The sequence below is a fragment of the Engystomops pustulosus genome, chromosome 7 (genome assembly GCF_040894005.1).
Source record: "Engystomops pustulosus chromosome 7, aEngPut4.maternal, whole genome shotgun sequence".
Taxonomy (NCBI): domain Eukaryota; kingdom Metazoa; phylum Chordata; class Amphibia; order Anura; family Leptodactylidae; genus Engystomops; species Engystomops pustulosus.
The window spans coordinates 173,366,530-173,393,656 of NC_092417.1; the positions used below are offsets into that span (position 1 = coordinate 173,366,530).

The 27,127-nt window shown below is 45.4% G+C and overlaps 1 protein-coding gene across 2 annotated transcripts in view; it reads left to right on the forward strand.

Annotated features, from left to right (window-relative positions):
- The window catches only part of CD82 (CD82 molecule), a 36,638-nt gene that overhangs the window by 6,492 nt on the left and 3,019 nt on the right, over positions 1-27,127 (forward strand). For both annotated transcript variants that reach the window (XM_072119008.1, XM_072119009.1), the window contains exons 2-5: positions 18,895-18,979; positions 23,593-23,665; positions 25,187-25,311; positions 25,896-25,970. In XM_072119008.1, the coding sequence (XP_071975109.1) occupies positions 18,914-18,979; positions 23,593-23,665; positions 25,187-25,311; positions 25,896-25,970 (339 nt within the window). In that variant the 5' untranslated portion in view covers positions 18,895-18,913. The remainder of the gene's footprint in view (positions 1-18,894; positions 18,980-23,592; positions 23,666-25,186; positions 25,312-25,895; positions 25,971-27,127) is intronic.

Here is a 27,127-nt window from a genome sequence, read left to right on the forward strand (position 1 = left end):
CCCCCACTTTTGTATGAAGAGGACTCAGCCCGTGAGCCCTCTTCATACATCCCTTATACCTCTGCGCCGTAGAGCTACGGCGCAGAGCGTTAAGGGGTTAAACAAGAAAACCTGAAATCTCCCCCGGTGGTGAGTATTCAGCCCCCGGTGATGAGTATTCGGCCCCTTTGCTCAGTATTGAGTAGAAGCTTTGGAGCTGGTGCAGCCAGGAGTCTTCTTGGGAAGATGCTACAAGTTTATCACCCTTGAATTTGGGGATCCTCTGCCTCTTCCTTGCAGATCCTCTCCAGTTTCCTCAGGTTGGATAGTGAACGTTGATGGAGGCCATTTTCCAGTCTCTCCAGAGATGCTCCATTTGGTTTAGGTCAGGGTTCTGGCTGGACCGGTCAGGAATGGTCACATATGTTCTTTTGGGCTGAAACTTCCAACAAGACAATGACCCTGTCTGAGGTCCAGAGCATCTGGTAGAGGTTCTCATCCAGGATATCTTTGTACTTTCATCTTTCCTTCCATTACAACCAGTGGTCCTGTTCACCCCCCCCCCCTCCCCCATGGCATGATGCTTCCCCCAGCCCATAGCCTGATGCTGCCCCCCATGTGTCACTGCTGGGATTGTATTTGGCAGGTGATGAGCAGCGCCAGGTTTTCTCCACCGCTTAGAATTACCACCAAAAAGTTTAATCTTCATCTCATCAGAGCAGAGAATCTTATTCCTCATAGTCCGGGATCATTCATGTGTTTTGCACACTGTATGCGGCTTTCATATGTCTTACACTGAGAAGTTTCCAGACTCTGCCATAAAGCCCCAACTGCTGGAGGCGGCGGGGGTAGGTGACTCCCTCCTGCATCTTTGGATCTCAGCCACAGTGATCTTGCGGTTATTCTTTACCTCTCACAAAGCTCTTCTCCCACAATTGCTTAGTTTGGCTGGGCGGCCAGGTCAAGGAAGAGTTGTGGTCGTCCCAAGCTTCTTCTAATAAAGGATTATGGAGGCCACTGTGCTATGAAGAACCCTGAGTGATGCAGAAATTCTTTAGTAACCATGGCCGGATTTGTGCCTTGCCACAATTCTGTCTCTGAGTTCCATGGGCTGTTCCCTAGACCTCATGATTCTCAATGTACTCTGACATGCACTGTGAGGTCTTACATAGACAGGTGTGGCCTTTTCTTATCAAGTCCAATAAGTTTAATTAAACACAGCTGGACTCCAATGAAGGAGTAGAAACATCTCAAGGAGGGTCAGAAGGAAATGGACAGTATGTAAGTTATATATGACTGTCACAGTAAAGGGTTTACATATGACCGTGTGATATTTCAGTTTTTCTTGTTTAATAAATTTAGCAAAAATATCTACATTTCAGTTTTTTTTTCTCAGTCAAGATGGGGGCAGAGTGTACATTAATGAGCAAAAAAAAATCTTGCCCAAAATTTAAAGGGGTCTGAATACTTTCCGCACCCAATGTACATGGGTCCTCAGCATGGGGAATAGAGGAATCAGTTAAATCTTCATTGCTAGATCCAGAACTCCCCTTCAAAAAAAGAATTAAAATTTTTAAAATTCACATCCAAAGCGGCACTTGGTGGCCCCTGCGCTCAAACAAAGGGCTACATCATACTATATGGGCCCCTAAAAATGTGCAAACCAATGCAGATCACACCCCCACAATGGTGATTCATACCATGAGATTCTCCTTAAAGCCCAAACCTTTCATGACCATTCGACCTGGTGACAACCCTGCTAGTAACCAAACACAACATGGCGCGGCACAGTGACTCACACTCAGTAAGCGGGGGAGGACTTCTTATACCTTGAATTTTTGTTTCTTTACAGGAAAGTTGGATAGGTCACATACGCAAGAGGAAATGGTTAACACTGTAGATGGTAGATAGTTGTGACACTTTGAGGCAGAATGTCACAGTTTCCGTATAAAAAAGGAGGTTTTCCATCTCGTACAGTGTATGAGGAAAGTTTTTACATTCTAGTAACATTTCTAGTCCCAACCAGAGCTGCACCTAAAACGACTGGATGCTACTGGTAAACCATCCACAGTAATAAAGGCTGACCCATCTGGGACCATGCTGTACACTATACTTATTCTTAATACAGCTCAGGAGTATAAGTAATGTCATGTATGTACGCAGTGACTGCACCAGCAGCAGAATAGTGAGTGCAGCTCTGGGGTATAATACAGGATGTAACTCAGGATCAGTACAGGATAAGTAATGTCATGTATGTACACAGTGACTGCACCAGCAGCAGAATAGTGAGTGCAGCTCTGGAGTATAATACAGGATGTAACTCAGGATCAGTACAGGATAAGTAATGTCATGTATGTACACAGTGACTGCACCAGCAGCAGAATAGTGAGTGCAGCTCTGGAGTATAATACAGGATGTAACTCAGGATCAGTACAGGATAAGTAATGTCATGTATGTACACAGTGACTGCACCAGCAGCAGAATAGTGAGTGCAGCTCTGCAGTATAATACAGGATGTAACTCAGGATCAGTACAGGATAAGTAATGTCATGTATGTACACAGTGACTGCACCAGCAGCAGAATAGTGAGTGCAGCTCTGGAGTATAATACAGGATGTAACTCAGGATCAGTACAGGATAAGTAATGTCATGTATGTACACAGTGACTGCACCAGCAGCAGAATAGTGAGTGCAGCTCTGGGGTATAATACAGGATGTAACACAGGATCAGTACAGGATAAGTAATGTCATGTATGTACACAGTGACTGCACCAGCAGCAGAATAGTGAGTGCAGCTCTGGAGTATAATGCACAATGGAACTCTGTTTAAGATAAGTAAAATAATGAACTTGTATCAATCCTATCTTGTATAGAGAAAGTAGAAGATGATCTGCTACTTAATTATCTCTAAGAAGTATGTATCAGTATCTTATGGGAATAAAGCACTGGTGGTCAGTCTGTATCTGACCTATTTCTTTCAGCTCCTGCTCGCGCCCCCCCCCCCTCTCCATAGACTGTGCTATCTGACACCTGCCATTCAAGCAGTGATATCAGAGTGATTTAAGTGTTTGTAAAGTCTGGGGGAGGTTGAAGGAGCTTGATAAGAGGAGAAAAAGTTAAGATCTATTACAGAGTTTCTGATATTAATGTTTACTATTGATTTCTGCAGTTTTGTTGAAACGTTTCAATTATTTCAGTAATGTGATAGAATGAATGTTCCGAAGACTTAGGAATATTTGTCTCTGTTACTTAGTGACACGACATTTCTCACTCTGGTTTCTTGAATGTTGTACAGTCATTCTAGGTAGAGATATCGGAAATCTCTGCATCTAGAACTGACTCATTCCTGGTTACTTATCAGTTAATATTATAATAATGGGCTTCTGAAAACATGTTCAGTTTCCCTACAGCACCCCCACAGGAAATATAAAGAATTGCTTGGTACCCATTGGGTTCTGTGTGTATAGCATGGACATGTTTAGAATAGGTCATTGGTATAAGTGGGGGTCCAACCGGGGCATCCCTCCCGACCAGGAAATGAAGCTGCAGTACAGGATACAGCCACTATGTAACATATGGCGCTTAGCACAGTGAGTAGTGAAGAGACCGGAGCACACAACTGAATGATGGGGTCTCTTCAGGCAGCTGATGATGTCAGACCCCACCAGTCTGCTATTGATGACTTCCTTTAATAGAACTCTACAATCCATCATGATAAAACAGGGGTGCTAGCTCATACATCCAGGCACCGTGACTGTGGAAATCCTCTTATATTTGTTATCCATGGCCTCCTTCCTTCTAAAATCAACTTTTCAAATTATGCTAATGATCCAGAAGGGCTGTTACCAGAGCCCCTCCTTGCTTATAGCTTCATAGGCTGTTACAGTGTCTCGCTCTACCTCTTTGCTCTACCTAAGCGCTCGCCTCTCCTTCTGCACGATGTAATCTCACTGCAGCAGAGGAAGTTTCAGGAAATGTTGGCTTCCAGAGCCTTTAAGCCTTTCAGGCTTATTTGCATAATTATAAAAGTTCATTTTAGAAGTATAACAAATATAAGAAGGCACAATCTATGAGCGCCCTGGTTTATCGCGATGGATTTTGACAGCAGATTCCCTTTTTAAGGATAAGTCATCGATACCCATGTCCTGGATTCCCCTCTGTAAACAAATCTAAGAGCATAGCTTTGGTGGATTTGCCCTTTAAACGTTTGTATCTTGTACTTTTCCTGGACAGATACAATGTTGCCTCTGGCAGAATGATAGATAAAGTGAGTGGATGAGATAACGCTGATGTATTGGAATGCGCTTATTTTCCCCCATTACGGACCCTGTGCTGGCTTTGGCTGACCCCCCCAATCCTGTTTTCCATCCTGTAGAAGGGGTGGGGTATCCAGATATATTCCATTAGAAACTGAAGCCAAGAACGGATGAGCGAGGAGAGATGAAGGTGCGGGCAAAAACTTGTATATCAGGTGACCCGCCTGCGTTCTTGTCCCGAGCCTAAACCTTTCTGTCTTCTTGTTAGTACAATGGAATAGATGCAGTAGAGGCGGATAGAAAAACATGGTATTTGGCAGGGCCCTATGAGGGTGATGCTACACATGGTGTTTTTGGTCCATTTTTAAGCATGCGTTTTCAGTCCCCATGCTTTTTTAAAACCCATCCGTTTTTTGACCGTTTACCATGCGTTTTGACTGCTTAGAACCTGTTTATCTATTAATAAAATGGATGCGTTTTTAAACTGACAGAAAACGCATGCTTAAAAACGGGCCAAAAATGCCATGTGTGGCATCACCCTAAGGATATATTGGTATAATAGGGGGTGGCTCACATGTTTAGCACCAAGAGGGGCGCTCTTCCTCTGGCAGACCAGACTCTTCTAAGTCCTGCTGAAATAAACATGGGGATGACCAGTGTCAGGGGTGAAGTTTGGGCAGGACATGTGCACTCCATGCCTTAGCTCAGTGGTGGCAAATCTATGGCATGGGTGCCAGGGGTGGCACTCAGAGCCCTTTCTGTGGGCACTCAGATCATCTCCCCAGGACAGAGTGCACCAAACAGGACCAAATCTTCCTGCACTCCCAGGTAACTTAAGAGATGCTGCTCTCAGCGCTGAGAAGGTGTAGACAGAACTGCAATATCTTTTGAGGTCCTCCTGTTGGACCCACCATTCTTCCCCTATAGAGAGACCCTTGAGAGAAGCTACAACGTCCGAGTCTGAATTTGCCCCTCTTCTTTCAACTGTATTGGTGGCCTCAGGCGGCTGATACAATTGAAAGATGTGGAAGAACAGGTAGCAATAAGTTACTGCTTAAAATGCCATATTGGATATAGTGGATTTTGGTTGTAGTTTGGGCACGCTGTCTCCAAAAGGTTCACCATCACTGCCTTAGCTATTTCTCTCCAGATGGATACTGTACATGGATGGATATATACTGTGGGCCAATGAATAGATGGATAGATACATATTGTAGATAGATGGACATATAGACAGGATAAGGATGGATAGACGCATATGTGATAGATGGATCCTGTAGACGACTGAATATATACTGTAGGTTAGATCTTTCCTGCTATTACAATTTGCTACAATGTTTCATTCTGGAGTCCAGATCTTTTGTTTGTTTGTTTGTGTTTTGTTTTTTTTTAATATCTAAATGTAAACATGAATTTATTCACTGGTAGCGATGTAAAGCTTCATATATTTTGTCTAGTTCTTTGCTTTGTAGGGTATTAAGGTGTGAACCAGTTGTGTTGCAGATTAAAGGGGTCCCCAGCGGTACGACCCCTCCATGGTCAATCTCTGGTAGAGGAGCCTGCAGTGTAAGGCTGAGCTGTACCGTCCCTTTAACTGATGGATATTGTCCCTGTTCCTCTGTTTATAGTATTCTTAGATAAACGATTCTGACTTTGTTTTGAGACGAATCCTATTGATGGCCGCCGCCTCTCATCGCTCATGGCCCGTCCTGCCACATTGTTGGAGCGGGCACCGTGCCAGCCCTGAATACCTCTGTGAAGGGTGTGTAACTCTGCATCTAAATTTATCATAAGAATGATAATTATATGTAAACACTTCCTGCCGAAGACTGGCATCATGTTTATTTACCAGCCTGGCATCGGGAGGGAGAATGGCAGATGAAGAGTTAAAGGACACCAGGATGAAATACTGTATGCAAATGAGCCTTTGGGGCTCCAGGCGCCATTAACACCTACCGAGCCTGAAGCCCCTCAGTTTCATTTGCATGTAGTTCTTCATCCTGATGGAAGATGCCCTTTAAATCCTAATCCAAGTCCTATAACTTGTGTGGTGCTATTGTTTTCTGTTATCAGGATGTTTTATCTCCAGACCCCCCCCCCCCCCCCCACTACCCATAACCACCTTCTTAATTATTTGGAGAAGATGTAGGGTGGGGCATATAGAATTATTTAGCATGTGATGTAAATGGGTATATTGTACAGGAGTGTGGCTTCTCCAAGTGCACTGGGAGCTTTTCCTCTCACTGCTGTGCTCTTAGTTGCGGCTGCAAATTTGCATATACGTCCCCATAGACGGCAATGGTGGCCCAGCGGCGGTACGGTGCCACACATGTACTGCGTGTGAATGTGACTTACAAGTTGCAGTTGTTCCAATTGCATACTACATCTCTCTTTCAAAGCAGATAGGAGGGATTCAATGCTGATAACTCAGAGCACAGCAGTGTGAGAACACATCCCCAGAGTAAAATCTTTGTAATATGTATTAATATTCACTGTCCTGCTGCTACTAACGACATACACAAAGGTCTGATTACACATCTCTCAATGAACAATACCTAACACTGGCTTCTGAGAGCACAGAGCACAGCAGTGTAAGGAAACACCTGTAGGGCACTTGGAGAAGCAACAATCCTGGAATATGAATCCGTATACCACAGTCCTGCTGCCACTAACAACATACATAAAGGTCTGATTACACATCTCCCCAAGCACAGAGCACAGTAGTGTGAGGACACTTAGAGAAGCCACATCTATCCAGGGCTGCAATTACCTGTTGTCATAATGGAGTATAGAGCCATAACTGCAGGTGTTCTTGGCCTCTGGATGTGAAATAGAGTGTGATCATTCACTGACAGCAAGCAGAGATCTTCTCAAAGTAAAAAATTGTGCTTTTACCATCAAATACTATGGAAAAGCTTTGTGATCTTCATATCAGATTGTAGCCATGGTTTTTGGATACCTAGGGGAGGGGGGAGGACCGTGTTACATGTGTAGAGCTTCCAGTCACAGGGTGGTAACTTTTCGGACTGTAGCAGTCAGATATCACACTGGTCTCCACTTCCCGGCACTGTCCTGCTGCCCCTCCGCCTCTTCTGTGTATGAAATGCATAATTTATTTGGTTATTAGAGATTTTCCCTTTCTGTGTGGGTACAAGCAGTAACTCTGAAGCTTAAGTGTTGATATGATGGCTAATGCTGGGGGCGCTGACTCCGGACCTTAAAGGAGCGGCAGGTTCTGGTGGGTCTTATAGATCCGAAACTCTTCCAGGTGTGAGGGGTCATAACCAAAGACAATATAATCCTTGATATTATCCTTACTACAGGCCTGCTATGGAGATATTTTCCCTAGAGACATGTGTAATTCATACATTTGTGTATGTTAGTAGCAGCTGGACTGTGATACATGGATTCATATTCCTGGATTGTGGCTTCTCCTATTGCACTGAGGGCGTGTCCTCACACTGCTGTGCTCTGTCTTTCAGCAGCCAGTCTTATGTTTTGTCCCTTATGTTTTGTCCCTTTGTGTAATGAGAACAATGTGTTTGTTAGTAGCAGCAGGACTGTGATATATGGATTTACATTTCATGATTGTAGTTTTTGCAAGTGCACTGGGGGCGTGTCCTCACACTGTAGCTTGTAGCTTTGGAATGAACTGTCAACCAATATCAATTCAGTCCACTCTTAAAAGTAGTAACAGGATTCTGGTCTATAGGAGTAGCTAACTGCAAAGAGCACAGAGTGCAGCAGTGTGAGGACACTTGGAGAAAATACAGTCCTGGACTATCAATCCATTTTTCACAGTTCTGCTGCTACTAACAACCTATACAAAGGTCTGATTACACATCTCTCCAGGGGCAATACATAACTCTCTGAAGTCTGCATGGACAATCTTGAACTTTATTGAAAAGTTCAACAACTTTCTAACATACATCATTTGTTTGAGGATCTCTGCTTGCTGTCAGTGAATGGTTACATTCCTGTTTACATCGAGATGTACGAAGACTTTTCCGAGCTGAGGGTTTGTCACAATTGTCCGAGCTGGTCGCTGTTGTGCTACCCATGACGCATTGAATACACAGTGTGGGAATCGCTTTCCTTCGCTCGCTTCCCTCCCCCCACTGCATGGGAATCAGAGCTCTTGAATGGGGGGGAGGGAGGGCGAAGATAAAAGGGGCTTAAGGGAGACAATAGCTGTCAGAGGATACAAGTACAGGGGGTGGCTCAGTGGGTAAGTGCAGGCCTGCAGTGACTGGGGAAACGTGGTCACCGGACCAGCACAGACTGGATCTGACCTGGAGGAGTCCAGCCCTGACCCCCCCCCCCCCCCCTTCTCTCTTCTCTCCTTTGTCCTTCACAGGCAGTGACCGAATGTGTCAAGTCTGGATTATCAGAACACATAATAACAATAACTAATGATAATTCTTTATGTATATAGCGCACACAGATTACGCAGCGCTGTCACATCAGTCCCTGTCCCCAATGGGGCTCACAATCTCATCAACCTTCCAGTATGTTTTGGAGTGTGGGAGGAAACCGGAGGACCCAGAGGAAACCCACGCAAACACGGAGAGAACATACACTCTTTGCAGATGTTGACCTGGGTGAGACTCGAACCCAGGTCCCCAGCGCTGCAAGGCAGAAGTGCTACTCACTCAGCCACTGTGCCACCCAACACATACAGCTGGAGCCGGATTATCAAATTGTCTTAAAAGGCGCGTTCACACGTTCCGCTATCGTCGCGTTCATAACGCGACGCTAGCGCACAGTGGGCGGGGCTCGGGCCGATCACATATGCGTTTCCAGGGAAACGCATGCGATTAATAACCCGATCGCACGCGTTTCTCTGGAAAAGCATATGCGATCGCCCCAAACTCGGCCCCCTGTGCGCTAGCGTCGAGTTATGAATGCGGAACGTGTGAACGCGTCCAAAGGGATCATGTCCCTGAAAGCGTCTGATCATGATCCCACTGCACACAACATTTGGGGGGGGGGGGTGTCTGGTGTTCCCAGTCACATGTTGGGGGCATGCACGGCCATCGTTTCACTCAGACGCACAGATCTCCGTTTTTTGGATGCCGGATTATCAGAATTTCACATTATATTGAAACAATTGTGAAAGTATAGTAACGCAACCCCTTAATTCTCTGGACAGACCCCCGATAACGACTTTTAGCCTCCACTGCTCCTTGTCCCCTTGGACCTGAAGTGATGACATATATACATCAGTGATGACATCACATATATTGACTGCTGAGCCAATCCCTACTCAGGATATGGCTGAGGGGGGGCAGGATTGGGGGGATAAGGCTCACTTTGGAGTTTGTAAAATTTGCTAGGATTAATTCAGAGAATTGGGAACAATCCGGCAAGTTGGGGGTTCAGTTCAGCTAATATCTTATGCAGAAAATCTTTGACTTTTATGTCATCTGGAGCCTGGGAAAGCTGGGTGGAAGCTTCCACATATCTGGAAAATATTAGGTAATTGCTATTTATTTCATATTAGATGAATGGGGGTCCTATGTATTTCCCCTCCTTGTGTCCCTTCTGATTTTGGATAATTCCCTAATGTTCCCCGTGTGCTGGGATCGCCCAGGTGTGTTATGCTGCGGCGCAGCGAGGTCATGTGACCGGGTGTTTACCTGTTGGCCTGAAATTCTACCTGAATTAGCAGTAAACTCGGGCTGACCTCTCCGCTGACGGGGGCTCGGCGCGTCACACAGAAGGAGGCAGCAGCTACCTGCCCCTAGTGACAACCTTCAGGTCTAGTATAATTACAAACAATATAAAAGGGGTTGATACTACGAGAAGAAGCCATTTTCTATAAGTAACAGCGCCACTCCTGCCCATAGGAGGTGTCTGGTATTGCAGCTTTACTACATTGATATGATATAGAATAGAGTTGCAATACCATACATGACCTGTGGACAGATGTGGCGCTGCTTATGGTTTAGTATGGATTAGTATTCCAGGATTGTATCTTCTCCCAGTGCATTGGGTTGTCCTCACACTGCTGTGCTCTGTTCTCTCTGTAGACAGTGTCGGGTATTGTTCCTGGAGAGATGTGTGATCAGACCTTTTGTGTATGTTGTTAGTAGCAGCAGGACTGTGAGATATAGATTTATATTCCAGGATTGTAGCTTCTCCCAGTGCACTAGGATTATGTCCTCACACTGCTGTGCTCTGTGCTTTCTGAAGCCTGTGATAGGTATTGTCCTGGGAGAGATGTGTAATGTTTGCAGCAGAACTGTGAAATATGGATTTATATTCCATGACTGTAACTTCAGGGGATCTGTCCTCACACTGCTGTGCTCTTGGCTCTCTGCTTTATCTGCTCAACAGTCCCTTCTCTTTGCTTTGAGTAAAAACTATTGTTGGCTTCGAATTCACTACTAAGGCAGCCACTCACAGCAAAGGGTAGGAGCCATAGAGTAGTTCATTGCAGAGAGCTCAGAGCACAGTAGTGTGAGGAGACACCCACAAAACACATAGAATTAGTTTTTCCCATAGCAGAAGTTTCTATGATTACAATTAGACAATTGCTTAAAATGTAACTCCTCCTATAGATTTTCTACAGGTGAATTGGCACATATAACCTATAATTTAAAAAAAAAATCTATACAAATTTTAATTAGAATTATATATAAATGTATTTTATAACAAGGAAGAGAACTATATGTTGTTACATTCTATAAATAACATGTCTCCCGTCAGTACATCAGTGACATGTGTGTCAAAGGACAAAGGAGCTAATTACAGGCTCAGCCGTGTCAAAGCAAATTCCCCAAAATTACAGGTTGGAGTAACAGGTCAAATATCTGGAGCAAAGACTTTAGACAATGGAAAACCTGGTCCGGATGAGTCTTGTGATCCATAGTGTCATGGACCAGGTTCTCTTCATGTCCCTAATGGGTTAATTTGGTGGAACAAAGTTTTGGGAAACAGCGCCCCACCAGTCCACAGGTCATGTCTGGTATTGCAGCTCTAGTGCATTAGAGTGGAATAGTTACTATCCCATATGTCCAGGCCGTATATCCTCCCAGCAGGGGGAGGGGTAGTCACACAGTTTGGGTCGCACCATGTTGTTATGAGTCCATTGTCCTGTGTCTTCATTAAAGGGCACGTGGGAAGTTATGCAATTCACACTTTACGGGCATCCAAATTAATTTTATGTTATGCAATACGGCGCTTCTTGCAACGTGACACATTATACCCTGCATTAAGACCTGCCAAGACCCGGAGCCATTTGTGTACCAGGTAGATTTCCATGCGCTGCGCCACTGCAGTCGTGTTCTGGGCGCTCATATAATATTGTAATTGCAGTGTAATACAAGAAAACTGTCAGCAGGTGTGACCATACGGACTGTATTGTCCCTGGTGAGATGTGTAATCAGACCTTTCTGTATATTGTTGTTGTTAGTAGCAGCAGGACTGTGAAATATGGATTAATATTCCAGGATTGTAGCTCTTCCTAGTGTACAGGGAGCCTGTCCTCACACTGCTGTGCTCTCTGCAGACAGTGTTTAAAATTGTTCCCGGAGAGATGTGTAATAATAACTTTGTGTACGTATGTAAGTAGCAGCAGGGCTGTGATATATGTATTTATATACCAGGATTGTAACTTCCCCAAGTGTACATGGTAGGGTGGTGGGGTGTCACACTGCTGTGCTCTGTATTCGGTATTGTCCCTGGAGAGACGGTGTAATCATACCTTTACGTGTATTGTTACTAGCAAACGGACTGTAGACTATGGGTTTAAATTACTGGATTGCAGCTTCTGACATTGCACTGTGGGTGTGTCCTCACACTGCTGTGCTCTTAGCTCTCTGAATTGCGCTGCTTCACAGCCCCTATCTTTTACAGGCTTCTAGTTGAATACTACAGCATTAAGGGCATAGAGGCAATGCTGTGAGTGCAGACCTCGTGACCTAAGGTTTGGGTGTTCCAAATTTTACTATATGTGTAAAAGATACAAAGAGTAACTCTTGATGGGGAGGACTAATACTTAGATTGGCCTGCGGAGGTGCTATAGGAGAACGTAACACTTAATCAGACGTACCATGTGGGGAGTTGCTACAATCATAGTGGTCATCGTCTTGTCAGTTTAGTCAGTGACTAACGATACCAGTCCGGGGTAGATGGGGTCTGGGATTGTTTTCTGCTACAGTTCTGTGTAGATGTACTGTACGATTCTACCTCCCCTTCCCAATAGGAAGTCCCTTTCCTGGAGCCACCTGCAGAGTTTGTGTTGTTGCAGCAGGTTCCATCCTTCCCTTCCCTGAGAACAAAGAGATTTCACAATCAATTGTAGATTTAAAGTTGTTAAACTTTTTTGTTGTTTTGTTTTTTTTTTACAAAACAGCGCCACCCTTACATATAGGTTATGGCTGATATTGCATCCCAACCCCAATTAATGAGTCGGAGAATGCCAGCATGAGTCGTGATGGGAATGGAGTCAGAGGTTTGGCTTCCCAACATCACAGCCCTGAATACCAGACACACTGGCACTGATATTTGGGGAAAAGGACTTGTTATCCTACCCAGAACAATAAGGGTGCGTCCACACGTTCAGTTTTTAAGATGCAAATTTTGAAGACCAAACCAGGAATGAAGTAAAAGTAGGAGGAGGAGCAGCACCTTTCAATTATTTGTCTCAAGCCATTATCATCAACTCCTGTTTTTGGCTGCACCCTTAGATGTGTGCTAATAGCGCCCCCTGTAGTCTGTCTGACTGTATGGCTGCATCTAGACTTGTGCAGATCTCCGGGGATTGTAGGGTTCCGCTAGTGGAGGTCATGGAGGGCACAGCAGCGGGCAGAGGGCTACACTTTTTCCCACTGTCACACGGAACAGAACTCTTCATGTTTTCCAGTGACTCAAAGTGAAAAAAAAATTGTGACGGTTTTTATTTCCCAAGAATCCGTCCAAAGGGTCATCTAGGAGGATGAAAAATTGAGAAATTGGAGTATTTAACTATTGCAGAATATGGGTCATAGTATGTAAGCGTCTTGAGTGGTTGAAATGTGTATCCACATCTAGGTATATCCTAGGTGTTTGGTGGGGTCTGGGGGGATTGTGGGGACTGGAGTGGAGGGGACAGGGTTGGGTGGTCTCTCTAGGGAGATGGGGCGGTGAGGTCTGAAGGGGGGGGGGAACTGTGGGCTCTGGGGAGAGGGGATGGCTGTGGGGACTGGGGTGGTGAGGTCTAAAAGGGGGGTGGTGGGGTCTGAAAAGGGGGACGATGGGGGTCCTATTTTGGATAGGAAAAAGGGGGTCTTGCGGAAACAGAGGGGTCTGGAGGGGACAGAGAGAATGAGTCTGGACAGAATAGAGGATTCTGAAGGTGTTTAGAGGAAACAGGGGACAGAGGAATCTAGAGTAAACATGGTGGTCTTCTGGGGGGATAAAGGGGTGTGGAATCTGGCAGTGGCTACTTCCCCTCTCCCCATTCAGAAAACATGCACCCTATGCCAGGTCGAGCCTGCATGTGTATGGCAGGGATCTCAGGGGAACCAGTTCTGTCAACAAGGATAGCTTAGTCATCTCATTGAAGAATTTCAGTGGCTGATAACTGAGAACAATAGAGCGTATTAATCTGTGCAGCAGATGACGATGAGCCTTTAGGTTTAGTGTGATGCCATTGTACATATTTTGGGAGTAACCTCTGTGTCAGCCCTGGTCACACAGGAGTGGCTGAGAAAGCTGGATACCCGGGCCGCTCCACTATCACTGGCGCTGACACAGGTGTGTCCTTTCATCTCAATTTAGATTTAGAGTCACTGACATAATAAGGGAAAATTACAGTTGTCTTAAGGCTCCTTGTGCTATAATCCATCCATTTTGATCCACAGGAGAGTCCAGGTATAAAAGAAATGACGTTAACACGGACTTTCTAGTGTGAAAACACAGTTTTATTCTGTTTCATTACTTTCTGGAAACCGTCAACAACTAGGCCCTAACATCTTGTACATCTCTGACTTCTCTGTTTCTATGCAGCCTATAGCAACAAATCAGAGCACAGCTTTTGTTATTCAGGAGCAGGATTTAAAATGAAAGCTGTGCTGTGATTGGCTGTTAAGGGAAATTCTGTTCTAGATACAAAAAACATGGCCGCTCCAGACCCTGGAACAATCTAAAATTCATCTTGGTTACGTTATATTGGTTAGTGGGTGTAAGTCTTAATTTACACCACATGTATGAGTGTGAGGGACCTCTTCTTCTTGGCCGATTTGTAAATGTAGAAAAGGTTCATGTGACCCCCTAATACCACTATGCTATACTAGGCAGATTTTCGGTTCAGGAGTTTAGGAAAGCTGGGTGACACTTTGTGTGAGCTGCGGGGCTGTCATTGAGGGGCCCCCTGATATTAGAGACCCCAAACCATTAGGGAGGACCCCCTTGCTGGTTGTGGTGTCTGTCTGAGCTCGGAGCGGGCCTCATTCTCATGAGGTGCCGTGAATCCCGCCAGGTCCTGGGCACAATGCTGCGTCTGTTTCGGCGTTGGCCTGGTTTCCCCCGCTCACGCAGCGCTCTCACACACAGACGCAGCAGTCACATTGGCACTCGCTGTCTGACCATGTGTTTTCTATGGAGGATGGTAAATATTTATCCGCATGCTAATAACCATCCATCGCTGGCACTCCTGCGGCGGCAGAGGCATTTAAAGGAACAACGACCCCCAAAAAACAGTGACACCTCTGCAAAAGCACTTGGGGCATGTCCTCACACTGCTGTGCTCTTGAGCTGATCCGTTGTGGGGCAGTACAATGCAGGGGGAACAGCAGTGTGAGGACACACCTCGAGTGCACTTGAGGCTCCAAAATTACAACTAGACCCCCTTTTACGGAAGGGTTTCTCATGTAATTAGATTAAGTATGCCAAAAAGTCCTCTAGATGTCGCTAAGTAAGCGTCCAATCAGGTAACTGTACTGGAAACCATCAGCAAGGTGATTACAAGCCTGTAACACAATGGAGAGGCTTTTATAGGGCCGAATAGGTCCCCCATCATATAGCAGGGGCCGTGCGTGGCCCTTTAAGCCGTTATCTCGTGGTCTTTACGAGAAGCAATCAGATCCATGGAGTTTGCACCCGAAACTTTTTATCTCCATGAGGTGCAATAACTTTTTTTTCCAAAAAATGGTTGCCAACCTGCACTGGTACTGAAGGCACCGTGTAAGTGTTACATTACAAGGTTGTGTTGTTACTAACAACATACACAGAGGTCTGATTACACATCTCTCCAGGGACAATACCTTGCACTGCTTGCACAGAGCACAGCAGTGTGAGGACATACCCCCAGTACAATGATGGAAATAAATGTATATATCATAGTGCTGCTACATACACAAAGGTATGATGACACATCTCGCCAGGGACAATACTGAACACTGGCTGTAGTCTGCATTGTCACACCTGCTTACTGTTTCCTCTGGAGTCCTATTGAAGTCAATGGGTCAGTATTCGGTGCCGGTTCTGAGCCAAACATTGCCCATGGATTAGGTCTCTTTACTTCCTGAAGGCCCTGAAGCCGCCCACAGCATGAAGACGTCTTGCTCCTGACAGCTGTTCTTGAGGGGGAGTAGGGGAGGGGAAGGTTTCATTATGTCCCAATTTTGCCCCTAAAATCTAAAAATCGCCTCTTAAAATCTGGCAGAACCATTGACCCAAAAATAACGGTTAACCCCTGGCTTTCCAAGATCAATGTGTCATTATTCCCCCTGATGCAGCATTAAAAGGGTCGGTCACTATTCAGGAGTCTGGAAAAGCTGGGTGACATCTCTGATGATCCCTTTAATAACACACAGATTTTTTTTTATTGGCATTTTTTAGTTCTTATTTACAATTTTTGCTGAAGATCTGAGAAATTCTTCCCGGGCCGCGTGTGATTTATAGGACTTGGCCACCCGCGACTTGAGCGCGTTCTGTACGTTTTTGTGAATATGCCCAAAAAAGTTGTGTTTTATGGTTTTATTATTAGATGTTTGGAACTTGAAGGAATGAGCTGGATCACAGCGCGAGGCCTCGAAGAATGTTCTGGGGAGTCTTTATTACACGCTGCCTTATTAGTCCTTATTTCTTAAAGGGGCAGGCACATCCTAGTCATAACTAGTCGTATCAGATTTTTTATTTCTATTATTATTATTTCTTATAATTTGTATATGTAAAATTTATTTCTTATTATGGGCCTTAAAAATATAAAAAATATTTTTACTCATATGACTCCTACACTTATGCGCCTTTCGGGGTCTATGGAAAGATGGGTAACTATTGACATGTGGACTGGAAGCCAAATAGAAGTGAATTGAACTAGTAAAACAGGACAAATTTAAAAGTGGAGTACGAATAATGGGTTTATATTGCAGGATTATAGCTTCTCCAAAGTCATTCATTCCTATGTGTATGTTATTAGTAGCAGCAGGACTGTGATATATGGATTTATATTCTATGATTTTAGCTTCTCCTCACACTGCTGTGGTCTTAGATCTATTTGAACTGCTCCAGAGCCCTCCATATTCAATCAGAAGCCAGCTGGAGCTTATACTCAGAGCAGTTTAATGCAGAGAGCTAAGAGCACAGCAGTGTGAGGACGCCACAATCCTGTAATATAAATTCATACATCACAGTCCTCCTGCTACTAACAACATGAATAAAGTCTGATTACACATCTCCACAGGGACAATACCTAACACTGGCTTCACGGAGCACAGAGCACAGCAGTGTGAGGACAATGCAATTTTTGAAAATATATATCTATATTTCACAGTTTTGCTGCTACTAACAACATGGTCTGATTACACATCTCTGTCTTGGTGGTCCTATCACTGAGTCCCATCAGAGGTCATCTCCGGCCGTACGATGTGATTCCCTAGAATCGGTGAATATTCATGGCCGCTGTGAGTGTATAATCGTGTGTCTGAGCGGGTGCGGCTGCGATGGAATGAGATTTCACCTGCGGGATGCTTTATAATAGTGCAGAAATTACCATGACATTGGGTGTAGGGTTTAGGTTAACCAAGCGGTGACCTTTAACCCCACAGTCCCGGTAAAGTGGTCGTCCTGTATGGCCATATGCTCTTATCTCCGGTGTGTGACAATCAGATTACTTGCCCCCACTCGATGATGCCCTTTGTGTCTGCCCATGTGTTAGGGGCTCGTCGTCTGCGCTCCCTGGGAACGAGCCGCGCCTCAAGTTCATTTCCATAGACATAAAGGGAGCAGAGACAGAATAGAGGCTGCGGGCCTGCAGCTGCCAGACTGGGCTCCTGCGCTGCTATTGTCACTAGCCCCCGTGGCTAGTGCATGGGACAGAAGGAGCGCTCCTCAGATTTAGGGAGAACAGAGGCCCCATTGTTCTCTCGGGCTCCCAGCTCTCTGGTGACACAATACTGGTAATGACTCGTTACAGTGTGACACTATGAACAATGGAGAGGGGACCCCCTTTCCCTCCCCCCACCAATTATTACACAGTCCCCATAGATATTAAGATTGTGACAAATGATGAGCGGTCACATGACTCCTCGGAATTGGCTTGGAAACAATGGGTTACAAAGTGTCACACACCACAATGTTCCGATTATTAGGTCTTGTCTGCTCCCCAATATATCACATTGTAATAAGGACCCCTTAAATTTGTCTTGTATCTATCTATTGTTATAGCCTATAGGAAAGATGGAATGCCCCTTTAAGGCCACTATAGTATAGAATCTGTATAGTTCCGGACCTTTCACACAAAGCACAGAATAGTTTCTGGTTACGGCGGCAGAGAGCTGGGTGTTAGGACACGACACATGGGGTGTGAGTGACGCCCACTCCCCGGGCTGTGCAGTGCCCGGGCTTGTTCTATAAGGGACACTGCCCGAGTTGTATAATCATCCCATTATAGGACTAACATGGCTCTGTGACTCATTCACACTAGAACATTGCATCTGCTAACAGGTTAGACCATGCAGGCAGAATAAGTAACAGCCTTGGGAGAGCCATGGGATTGTGTCCTCACACTGCTGTGTTCTGGGCTCTGTGCATTGAACCACTCCATCATCCCTCCCTTTTGTTTTAAGGGACTGATATAGTATCCAAACAAAGGTTTCTGTGTATTCTGATCAGATAAAAATGTAAAGACGAGATCACAGAGCACAACAGTGTGAGGATACACCCCCAGTGCACATGTAGCAGCTGCATTTCTAGAGTATACATCCATATATCACAGTCCTGCTGCTACTAACAACATACACAAAGGTATCATTACACATCTCTCCAGGAACAATGCATAACACTGTCTGCAAAGAGCACAGAGCACAGCAGTGTGAGGACAGCCCTACCTAGCAGTGGCTGCAGCCTATATGTGTACATCTGCCGACAGGGTCCCTAAGCAATCATCAGTCCAGTTAAAATGTATCAATTTGGACTCGCAAAAGATTCTTTAGATTGATACTATTGTAGCAACTTCTCAGCTGTTGAACACTAAAGGCAAATGATGACAGTTGGATTCACTGACAGCAATCGGAGGTCCTGTTAATGAAGAAGTTCTAAAATGTGTATGTGATCTATTCATAGACCTGGAAATGTCTCTGGTGGAAGTTGATGTGGGCGGAATAGCAGAGCTGAGGCTGCTGTGTAGTCCTGCCTTCAGTATATAACTCTGCTTGCTTGTGTCTCCCCACAGATTCTGAAACTCGGAAACCATGGCGAGCGGAGGCTGCATGAAGGTCATCAAGTACTTCCTCTTCTTATTCAACCTCCTGTTTTTTGTAAGTATTGGTGGGGACAAGGACCCTAACACCGCGGTCACCTGCTGCTATGGATGTATCCTAATGATATCCTCTCCCCAGCTCTACATGGCTGATAACAGAAAGCAATAACATAGACCGACCTTATTAGGCTTCTTTAAGTTGGAGTATCCCTTTAATGCGGCGGTCGAGGACCTTTCTCTTTGGGATAAAATATCAATATCAAGAGGGGCCAAACCCTGGACAAACCAATCTGTGCAAGGCTTTCCCTGGCGCTGCGGGTGTATCCTCACACTGCTGTTCTCATAGCTCTCTGCATTTAACTGCTCCAAAGCTACTCCTCAATGTTCTGAGTAGAAGTGTTGAAGGCTTTTGGTTGAAGACTTCAGCAGCCACACAGCAAAGGGAAGGGTTTGTGGAGCCTCTAAATGCAGAGAGCGCAGAGCAAAGCAGTGTGAGCAGTGCACTTTGAGAAGTTTCCATATATCACAGTCCTGCTGCTACTAATAACAACAACACATAAGAAGATATGATGACACATCTCTCCAGGAACAATACCTAACACTGGCTGCAGAGAGCACAGAGCTCAGTAGTGTGAGGACACAACCATAGTGCATTATGAGAAGCTACAATCATGGAATCTAAATCCATATATCACAGTCCTGCTGCTACTAACAAAATACACAGAGGTCTGAATAACATCTCTTAATGGACCATACATAACACTGGCTGCAGAGAGCACAGAGCACAGCAGTGTGAGGACACAACCATAGTGCATTATGAGAAGCTACAATCATGGAATCTAAAGCCATATATCACAGTCCTGCTGCTACTAACAAAATACACAGAGGTCTGAATAACATCTCACTATGGGCCATACATAAGGCTGGCTGCAGGAGGGGGCCAGACATCCCCTCTAAGGTGTATAATGACAGCGTTTTCCAGTGCTGGGGTCCGACACCTCTGATACCAGAACCAACACTGCAGATCCTGTGACTGCTGTGACTGGCTGATCGGAGGGGGTGCCAGATGCCGGACCCCCTCTGTTCTGTCCTGATGGGACCACATGTAACGGGCACTGTCTCCAGTAGGTGGCACCAATGACTCTCTGTAGCAGTAATCTCCTTAAAGGGGTGGTCCCACCACCAATAAAGCAGAGATCAATACGTTCTTGAGCAGGTCCCATAAATATCTGAGTTGGGAATATCCCTTTAAGAGTTTCAGTGAAAATCTCTTTCTTATTAACAATTATTTGTAATTTCTCAGTAATCCTCCTATAGGTTCTATCTATAACGAGCCGGATACAGGGTGTCCCATAATTCCAGTCCTCACTGCAGTCCTAGTTCTATTCATGACTCGGGGAGACCCGGATGGGTTGTGCCTATAGATGGTGACTGGTGTCCTCTGTGAGCGCTGGGTCCTGCGATGTGGATCGGTCGGGGTAGGAGGTCGGTGCCGAGACGTGTATCTGTCCTGTGTCTACACAGAATGAGGAAGAGATAAAACTCATGATCTACGGCTTCCTGTTACTAAACACCGGCCTGTAATCTCTCCAAAATAATCTGTTTACGTGTCATCCTTGTCTGTGCAGGAAATGGCCAGTACTGGGGGAAACAGACAGGGGGCGCCACAGGGAACACACAGGCGAAGCTACATGCTCCCTAGTTACCTGGAGTATGGAGCCTTCTACTTGTTAACAATCCAAGAGGGGCCCCTGTACTGTGCCCCTGTACCCTGCCCTGTTCCCCCCCCCTTCAGATGACAGCATGTCGCTGCCGGGTCCCTTCCCACTAAGGGTCAGCGCGTCCATGCCCTTTCCCCCCAGTTGTCAGCGTGTATAATAGTATAATATAAGGGGGTGCGAGGTCTATGGTCACACTTGGGCTCAGGAACTTTTTAGGGGCCCCAGAAGTGTCTGTTATACATTTCACATTGGGGCCAATCCGTTCCATGTTCTGTCCTTGTCTGTAAGTAGTGAAGACCATTTCCATTCACTGACAAGCAGAGGTCTTGAAAATGCTGAGCAATTCGGAAACCGGGATACAGAATTCTGTCCACCTTGTTCCCTCGGCCCGAGCAGTGAAGGGTTAAGCGGCGTCGCTCCATTTGCATCTGCCGAAACATTCCTGCAGAGGGACAGAGAACAGCTGTGTGCTCCGGCCTGGGGATGAGGCGGAGGGGTGCTGCATGTGAAGCCCCCCAAATCTGCATCCCATGAGACAGCTGGACCAGTCCGGAGAATTTAGGGAATGTCTCTCTTTTTATGATTGACTTCCCCTTGCATTAACCCCTTGTGTGCTGGGGCTGGGCCATTAGTTACATGTGAGGAGTTTCCTGGTATGAAGTGGTCATGATGTAAGGAGCCGAGCATGTGTCCCCTCATGACCAGCCTCCAGCAATGCATTCTGGGATGCCTAGCTGTAGTGGGGTCCCTAATTCCCTCTGGGCCCCCCCTTCATCATTCCCTATAATCTGTCCCCATCTACCAGACATAGTAACAAACCCTCAGCAGTGAGAAGTATTTGGAAGTAATTCAGCCTCTAGATATCTGAGTGATTCTATTCTAGGACAGGTAGCAGAGGTTATTAAAATAGCGGATACAAAGTTGCTTTTCTGTATCACATCAACGTTGTTGATGTATTTTACCTGCACTGAAACATTGCAGCAAACCATCAGTACAGGAAATGTATGTGCGCTGCTGATGTGGCAGCTCAAATGTGGCTGAAAATCCAACCCAGTCTGTTACCTCATTCACTGACAGCAAGCAGAGATCTTCCAGGTGGCCAAAATCTGAAACGCATCATGTCTTTTCAGTTTCCAAAATCTCTGCTAGCTGTTAATGAATAGAATCCTTCTTGTACAATACTTCCTAATGCTTCTCACAGCTGAGGGTCTGTTGCTTTTGTATGCAATGTAGTAAATGGAATGTGACCATTCACTAACAGCAAGCAGAGGTCTCGGTGAGAAATTAGTCACAAAGTTTATTTGTGAAGGTTGTGTAACTTCCCGTCATACGATAGTTTAGCCTCGTTCATGTAAGACTTGACCATACGTTGGCGGAGCGGATGGGTTTTTTTTTGTGATTCTGTTTCTATTTTTAACCCTCTCGCCCCCTGGTTACGCTTTCCCCCTCGCCCGCCTCCGCTTATCTCATGAAGGAGACAGATTGTTGTGAGGCTGGCAGCTGCCCTTACACCCACCAGGAAGGATGTGCCCATGTGAGGGCAGGGGACGCCACGTCACGCATCAGGATATCAGTCATCAATGGCTACAAGCACCGATCACTGAACCACAGAGCTGACAATCCATAGAGATGCACATTATACGCCAGTGACATGTGTGACCTCCCAGTGCTGAAGTAACCAGTTATCTTAGGTTTATGACTATGTAGTCCAGTTTGGGGAAATGCACTTTCCTGTGACTATCCTTTTAACATCTGGTAATGCAGCGCCACCTAGTGACTGTATTATCTATCTATCTATCTATCTATCTATCTATCTATCTATCTATCTATCTCCTATCTATCCATCTATCTATCTCCTATCTATCTCCTATCTATCTATCTATCTATCTATCTATCTATCTATCTATCTCCTATCTATCCATCTATCCATCTATCCATCTATCCATCTATCTATCTATCTCTATCTATCTATCTATCTATCTATCTCCTATCTCCTATCTATCTCCTATCTATCTATCTATCTATCTCATATCTATCTATCTATCTCCTCTCTATCTATCTTTGCTGTAGACCAGCCTGGTATCACAGGGTCCCGCACTCTGACCCCAAGTGACCTCTCACCCGGGTCCTGACAGGAGAAGCAGACACTTGGCTGTCCTCCTATACTTGAGGAAGCGCTCCCTTGTCTTATGATACCTGCCTCATGACTGTGTTCTGTGAGTGCAGAGCGAGTGGACACGCAGCCGCCTCATTAATAACCACAGAACATGACGCTGATCCGTGGCGCCGCTTATCATAGCCCATCACCCTCTGAGCTGCTCCTCACACAGCTGTGTATTCAGGACTCGGCTTTCTGTAAGTTCCTCCCTCTGTGCTCCTCGTCTTACCCAACAGGTTGTTCTAGTTTACAGGACGGTGTTAACCATCTCTCGTCTGACACCTCCTTAAAGGGAACCTGTCAGCAGCTGTGAACATACAGACTGCAGCCAGTGTTATGTATCATCCCTGGAGTGATGTGTAATCACATCTTTGTGTATGTTGTTAGTAGCAGCAGGACTGTGCAATATGGATTTATATCCCTGGGTTGTGGCTTTTTTTAAGTGCACTAGGAGTCTCCTCACACTGCTGTGCTCTCTACAGCCAGTGTTGAGTATCTTCCCTGCAGAGTGTAATCATACCATATGTATGTGGTTAGTAGCAGCAGGACTGTCATATGGATTTATATTCCAGGGTTGCGGAGCTCCAACTTCACTGGGGGGAGTGTCCTCCCACTGCTGTGCTCGGTGCTCTCTGCATTAAACTTTTGCAATGAACAAAATAGTTGTTAAATGGATTATGGTTTGACTTGGGAGTGTTGATGGAACTTGGGTAGTAACCACCACAATGTTGACTGCAGCTTTGGTTGTGATTGGAGTACAAGCGGTTTTAACTTTCCCATCTTATTTTCCAGGCACTTGGAGGCGTTCTCCTCGGCTTCGGAATATGGATCCTGGTGGATAAGACCAGTTTCATCGCCATCTTACGTAAGTTTTCTATCATGACCTTTACTACTGTGAGAAGCTTCATCCACTGTTGTTATCTGGTATCTCCAAGTACACTAGGAATATGTCCTCACACTGCTGTGCTCTGTGCTTTCTGCAGCCAGTATTGAGTATTGTCCCTGGTGAGATGTGAATTCATATCTTTGTGTTTGTTGTTAGTAGCAGCGGAACTGTGGATATATGGATTTCTTTTCGAGAATTGAAGCACTGCTGTGCTTTTTGCATTAAACCGATCCATACCCCTCTCATTTTTGATTTGGCTCGTGCAGTATCCTGCCAGAGTCCTTCTACAGCTTTTAAACATAGCAATGGGAAAAGGCTGTAAAACAGCTCAATGCAGAGAGCACAGAGCACAGCAGTGTGAGGACATTTCCCCAGTGCACTTGCAGAAGTTACAATTCTTGCATATCAATCCATATTTCACAGTCTTGCTGCTACTTATAACATACACAAAGTTATGATTACACATGTATCCAGGAACAATACCGAACACTGGCTGCAGAAAGCTCAGAGCACAGCAGTGTGAGGACCATACCCACAAGCTACAAACCTGGAACGTACATCCATATTTTACAGTCCTGCAGCTACTAACAACATACACAAAGTTATGATTGCACATCTCTCCAGAGACAATACCGAACACTGGCTGCCGAGGGCACAGAGCACAGCAGTGTGAGGTCTGATTACACATCTCTCCAGGGACAATACATAACACTGGCTGCAGAGAGCACAGAGCACAGCAGTGTGAGGTCTGATTACACATCTCTCCAGGGACAATACATAACACTGGCTGCAGAGAGCACAGAGTACAGCAGTGTGAGGTCTGATTACACATCTCTCCAGGGACAATACATAACACTGGCTGCCGAGGGCACAGAGCACAGCAGTGTGAGGACACACCCACAAGCTACATTCCTGGAATGTAAATCACAGTCCTGCTGCTACTAATAACATACACAAAGGTCTGATTACACATCCCTCCAGGGACAATACATAACTTGCTGATAGGTTCCCATTCAATGCTGCAACCGCTGCAGAGGGAGAGGGTGGAGAGGATCCTTATGGTGCAATTCAGAACCGTATTTGGGATCTATGAACCGTATGTGTCCATTTGATGAGAGCGCACTAATCCTGACACCCAAACAAGGATTGGAGGGGCCCGGTCATCACATGTCCGAGTCCGATGTGGGAGAACTATAAATCCTTGACCTCGAGGATTGTAAGAGGAAAGTCCGGACACGGCTCCGACGTTTCTGTAGAACTTCCGGAAGGAAAAAGGAAAAGTCAACAGTTTTAATAATACAAAGCAAAGTCATAACTAGATACTAGATAAAGCTGTGTAACCAGACAGGATCCACCCAGCTTTCCCAGGTGCAGGTAAAAGAACAGCCGTGTAACCACAAACTACAATGCTCTGAGGTAGTCAAGGCGTCTCTCCAGCTGAACTACAACTCCCAGCATTGCCTTCCAGCAGTAACATTACTTTGTGGTCTTGCCCCACAGACAGCTCCTCGTCATCTCTGCAGATCGGCTCGTACATCCTGATCGGAGTGGGAGGAGTCACCATGGTCATGGGATTCCTGGGATGTATCGGGGCGGTGAATGAAGTGCGCTGCCTCCTGGGGACGGTGAGTGCATCGCTCTACATGGATGTGTATATAGACGTGAATGCAGAAGTTGGGTGTATATAGAGGTGTATGTAGTGTAGGTGTATATAGATGTGTATATAGAGGTGTATGTGTATATAGATGTTTATTTACTGTAGGTGTATATAGATGTGTGTATATAGAGGTGTATGTGTATATAGATGTTTATGTACTGTAGTTGTATATAGAGGTGTATGTGTATATAGATGTGTATGTGTATATAGATGTTTATGTACTGTAGTTGTATATAGATGTGTATATAGAGGTGTATGTGTATATAGAGGTGTATGTACTGTAGGAGTATAAAGGTGTGGATGCAGTTGTATACAGAGGTGTATGTAGGTGTATATACTGGAGGTGTATACGGAGGTGTCTCTAGTGTGGGTATAGACTGAATTTACAAAATCTTAATTTTTGTAACAGATTTATGGGAAAATATCAGTAGAATATGATGAGCTGTGGGAGGAGCTCTGAGGTTATAATGTATCGCTCTGTAATAAGCATACAATGGATACTTTGTATATACGAGGTCTCGGTCCTTACTGTCTCCTCTCCTTGTCTTCCAGTATTTCACCTTCCTGCTGCTCATACTCATCGCTCAGGTTGCTGCCGGTGTCCTGATTTACCTCCACAGGGAATCGGTGAGTACAAGGGACCAGCAACGACCTACCTGCCGGGTGGAGCCTGATAGTTATGTCTGTGTATACACGGTCCATGGATATGTACGGGGAGGTATGTATGTGGTGGTGGCCTGGAAGGATGTGTAGGGAGGTAACAATTTGAATGAATGGATATTTGGGTGAGTTTCTGAATGGATAGGTTGGTAGGTGGATGGATAGATAACTAGACAGGTAAGTACTTGGATGGATCGTTAGGTAGGTATATGGATAAATGGATGGATAAGAAGAGAAGTTGTTTAATGCATGGATGGCGAGGTAAGTACTTGAATAGGTGCATGGGAAAGTAGGTGGGTGGATGGGTAAGTAGATACATGGGTGGGTGGAGGGGTAGGTATGTACATAGATGACTCACTACATAAATAGGTTTGTGCAAGAATGGATGAGAAGGAAGATTATCCATGAACCTACCTCCCCAGCCTAAGCATAAGTAGGTAGGTAAGTACCTGAAAGGGTAAGTCATAGGTTCATGGTTGGATAAGTTAGTAGGTTGATGGAAGGATAATTAGCTGTGAAGGTAGGTATACAGGTAGATGGGCGGTTGGATCGTTTACGATGTGGTTAGATGGTTGATATGTAGATAGATGGGTAGGAAGTAGCAAAATGTATCGAAATAGAGGTACAGGACGCTACACACCTGCCATATAGAGGTACAGGACGCTACACACCTGCCATATAGAGGTACAGGACGCTACACACCTGCCATATAGAGGTACAGGACGCTACACACCTGCCATATAGAGGTACAGGACGCTACACACCTGCCATATAGAGGTACAGGACGCTACACACCTGCCATATAGAGGTACAGGACGCTACACACCTGCCATAGAGAGGTACAGGACGCTACACACCTGCCATAGAGAGGTACAGGACGCTACACACCTGCCATAGAGAGGTACAGGACGCTACACACCTGCCATATAGAGGTACAGGACGCTACACACCTGCCATATAGAGGTACAGGACGCTACACACCTGCCATATAGAGGTACAGGACGCTACACACCTGCCATATAGAGGTACAGGACGCTACACACCTGCCATATAGAGGTACAGGACGCTACACACCTGCCATAGAGAGGTACAGGACGCTACACACCTGCCATAGAGAGGTACAG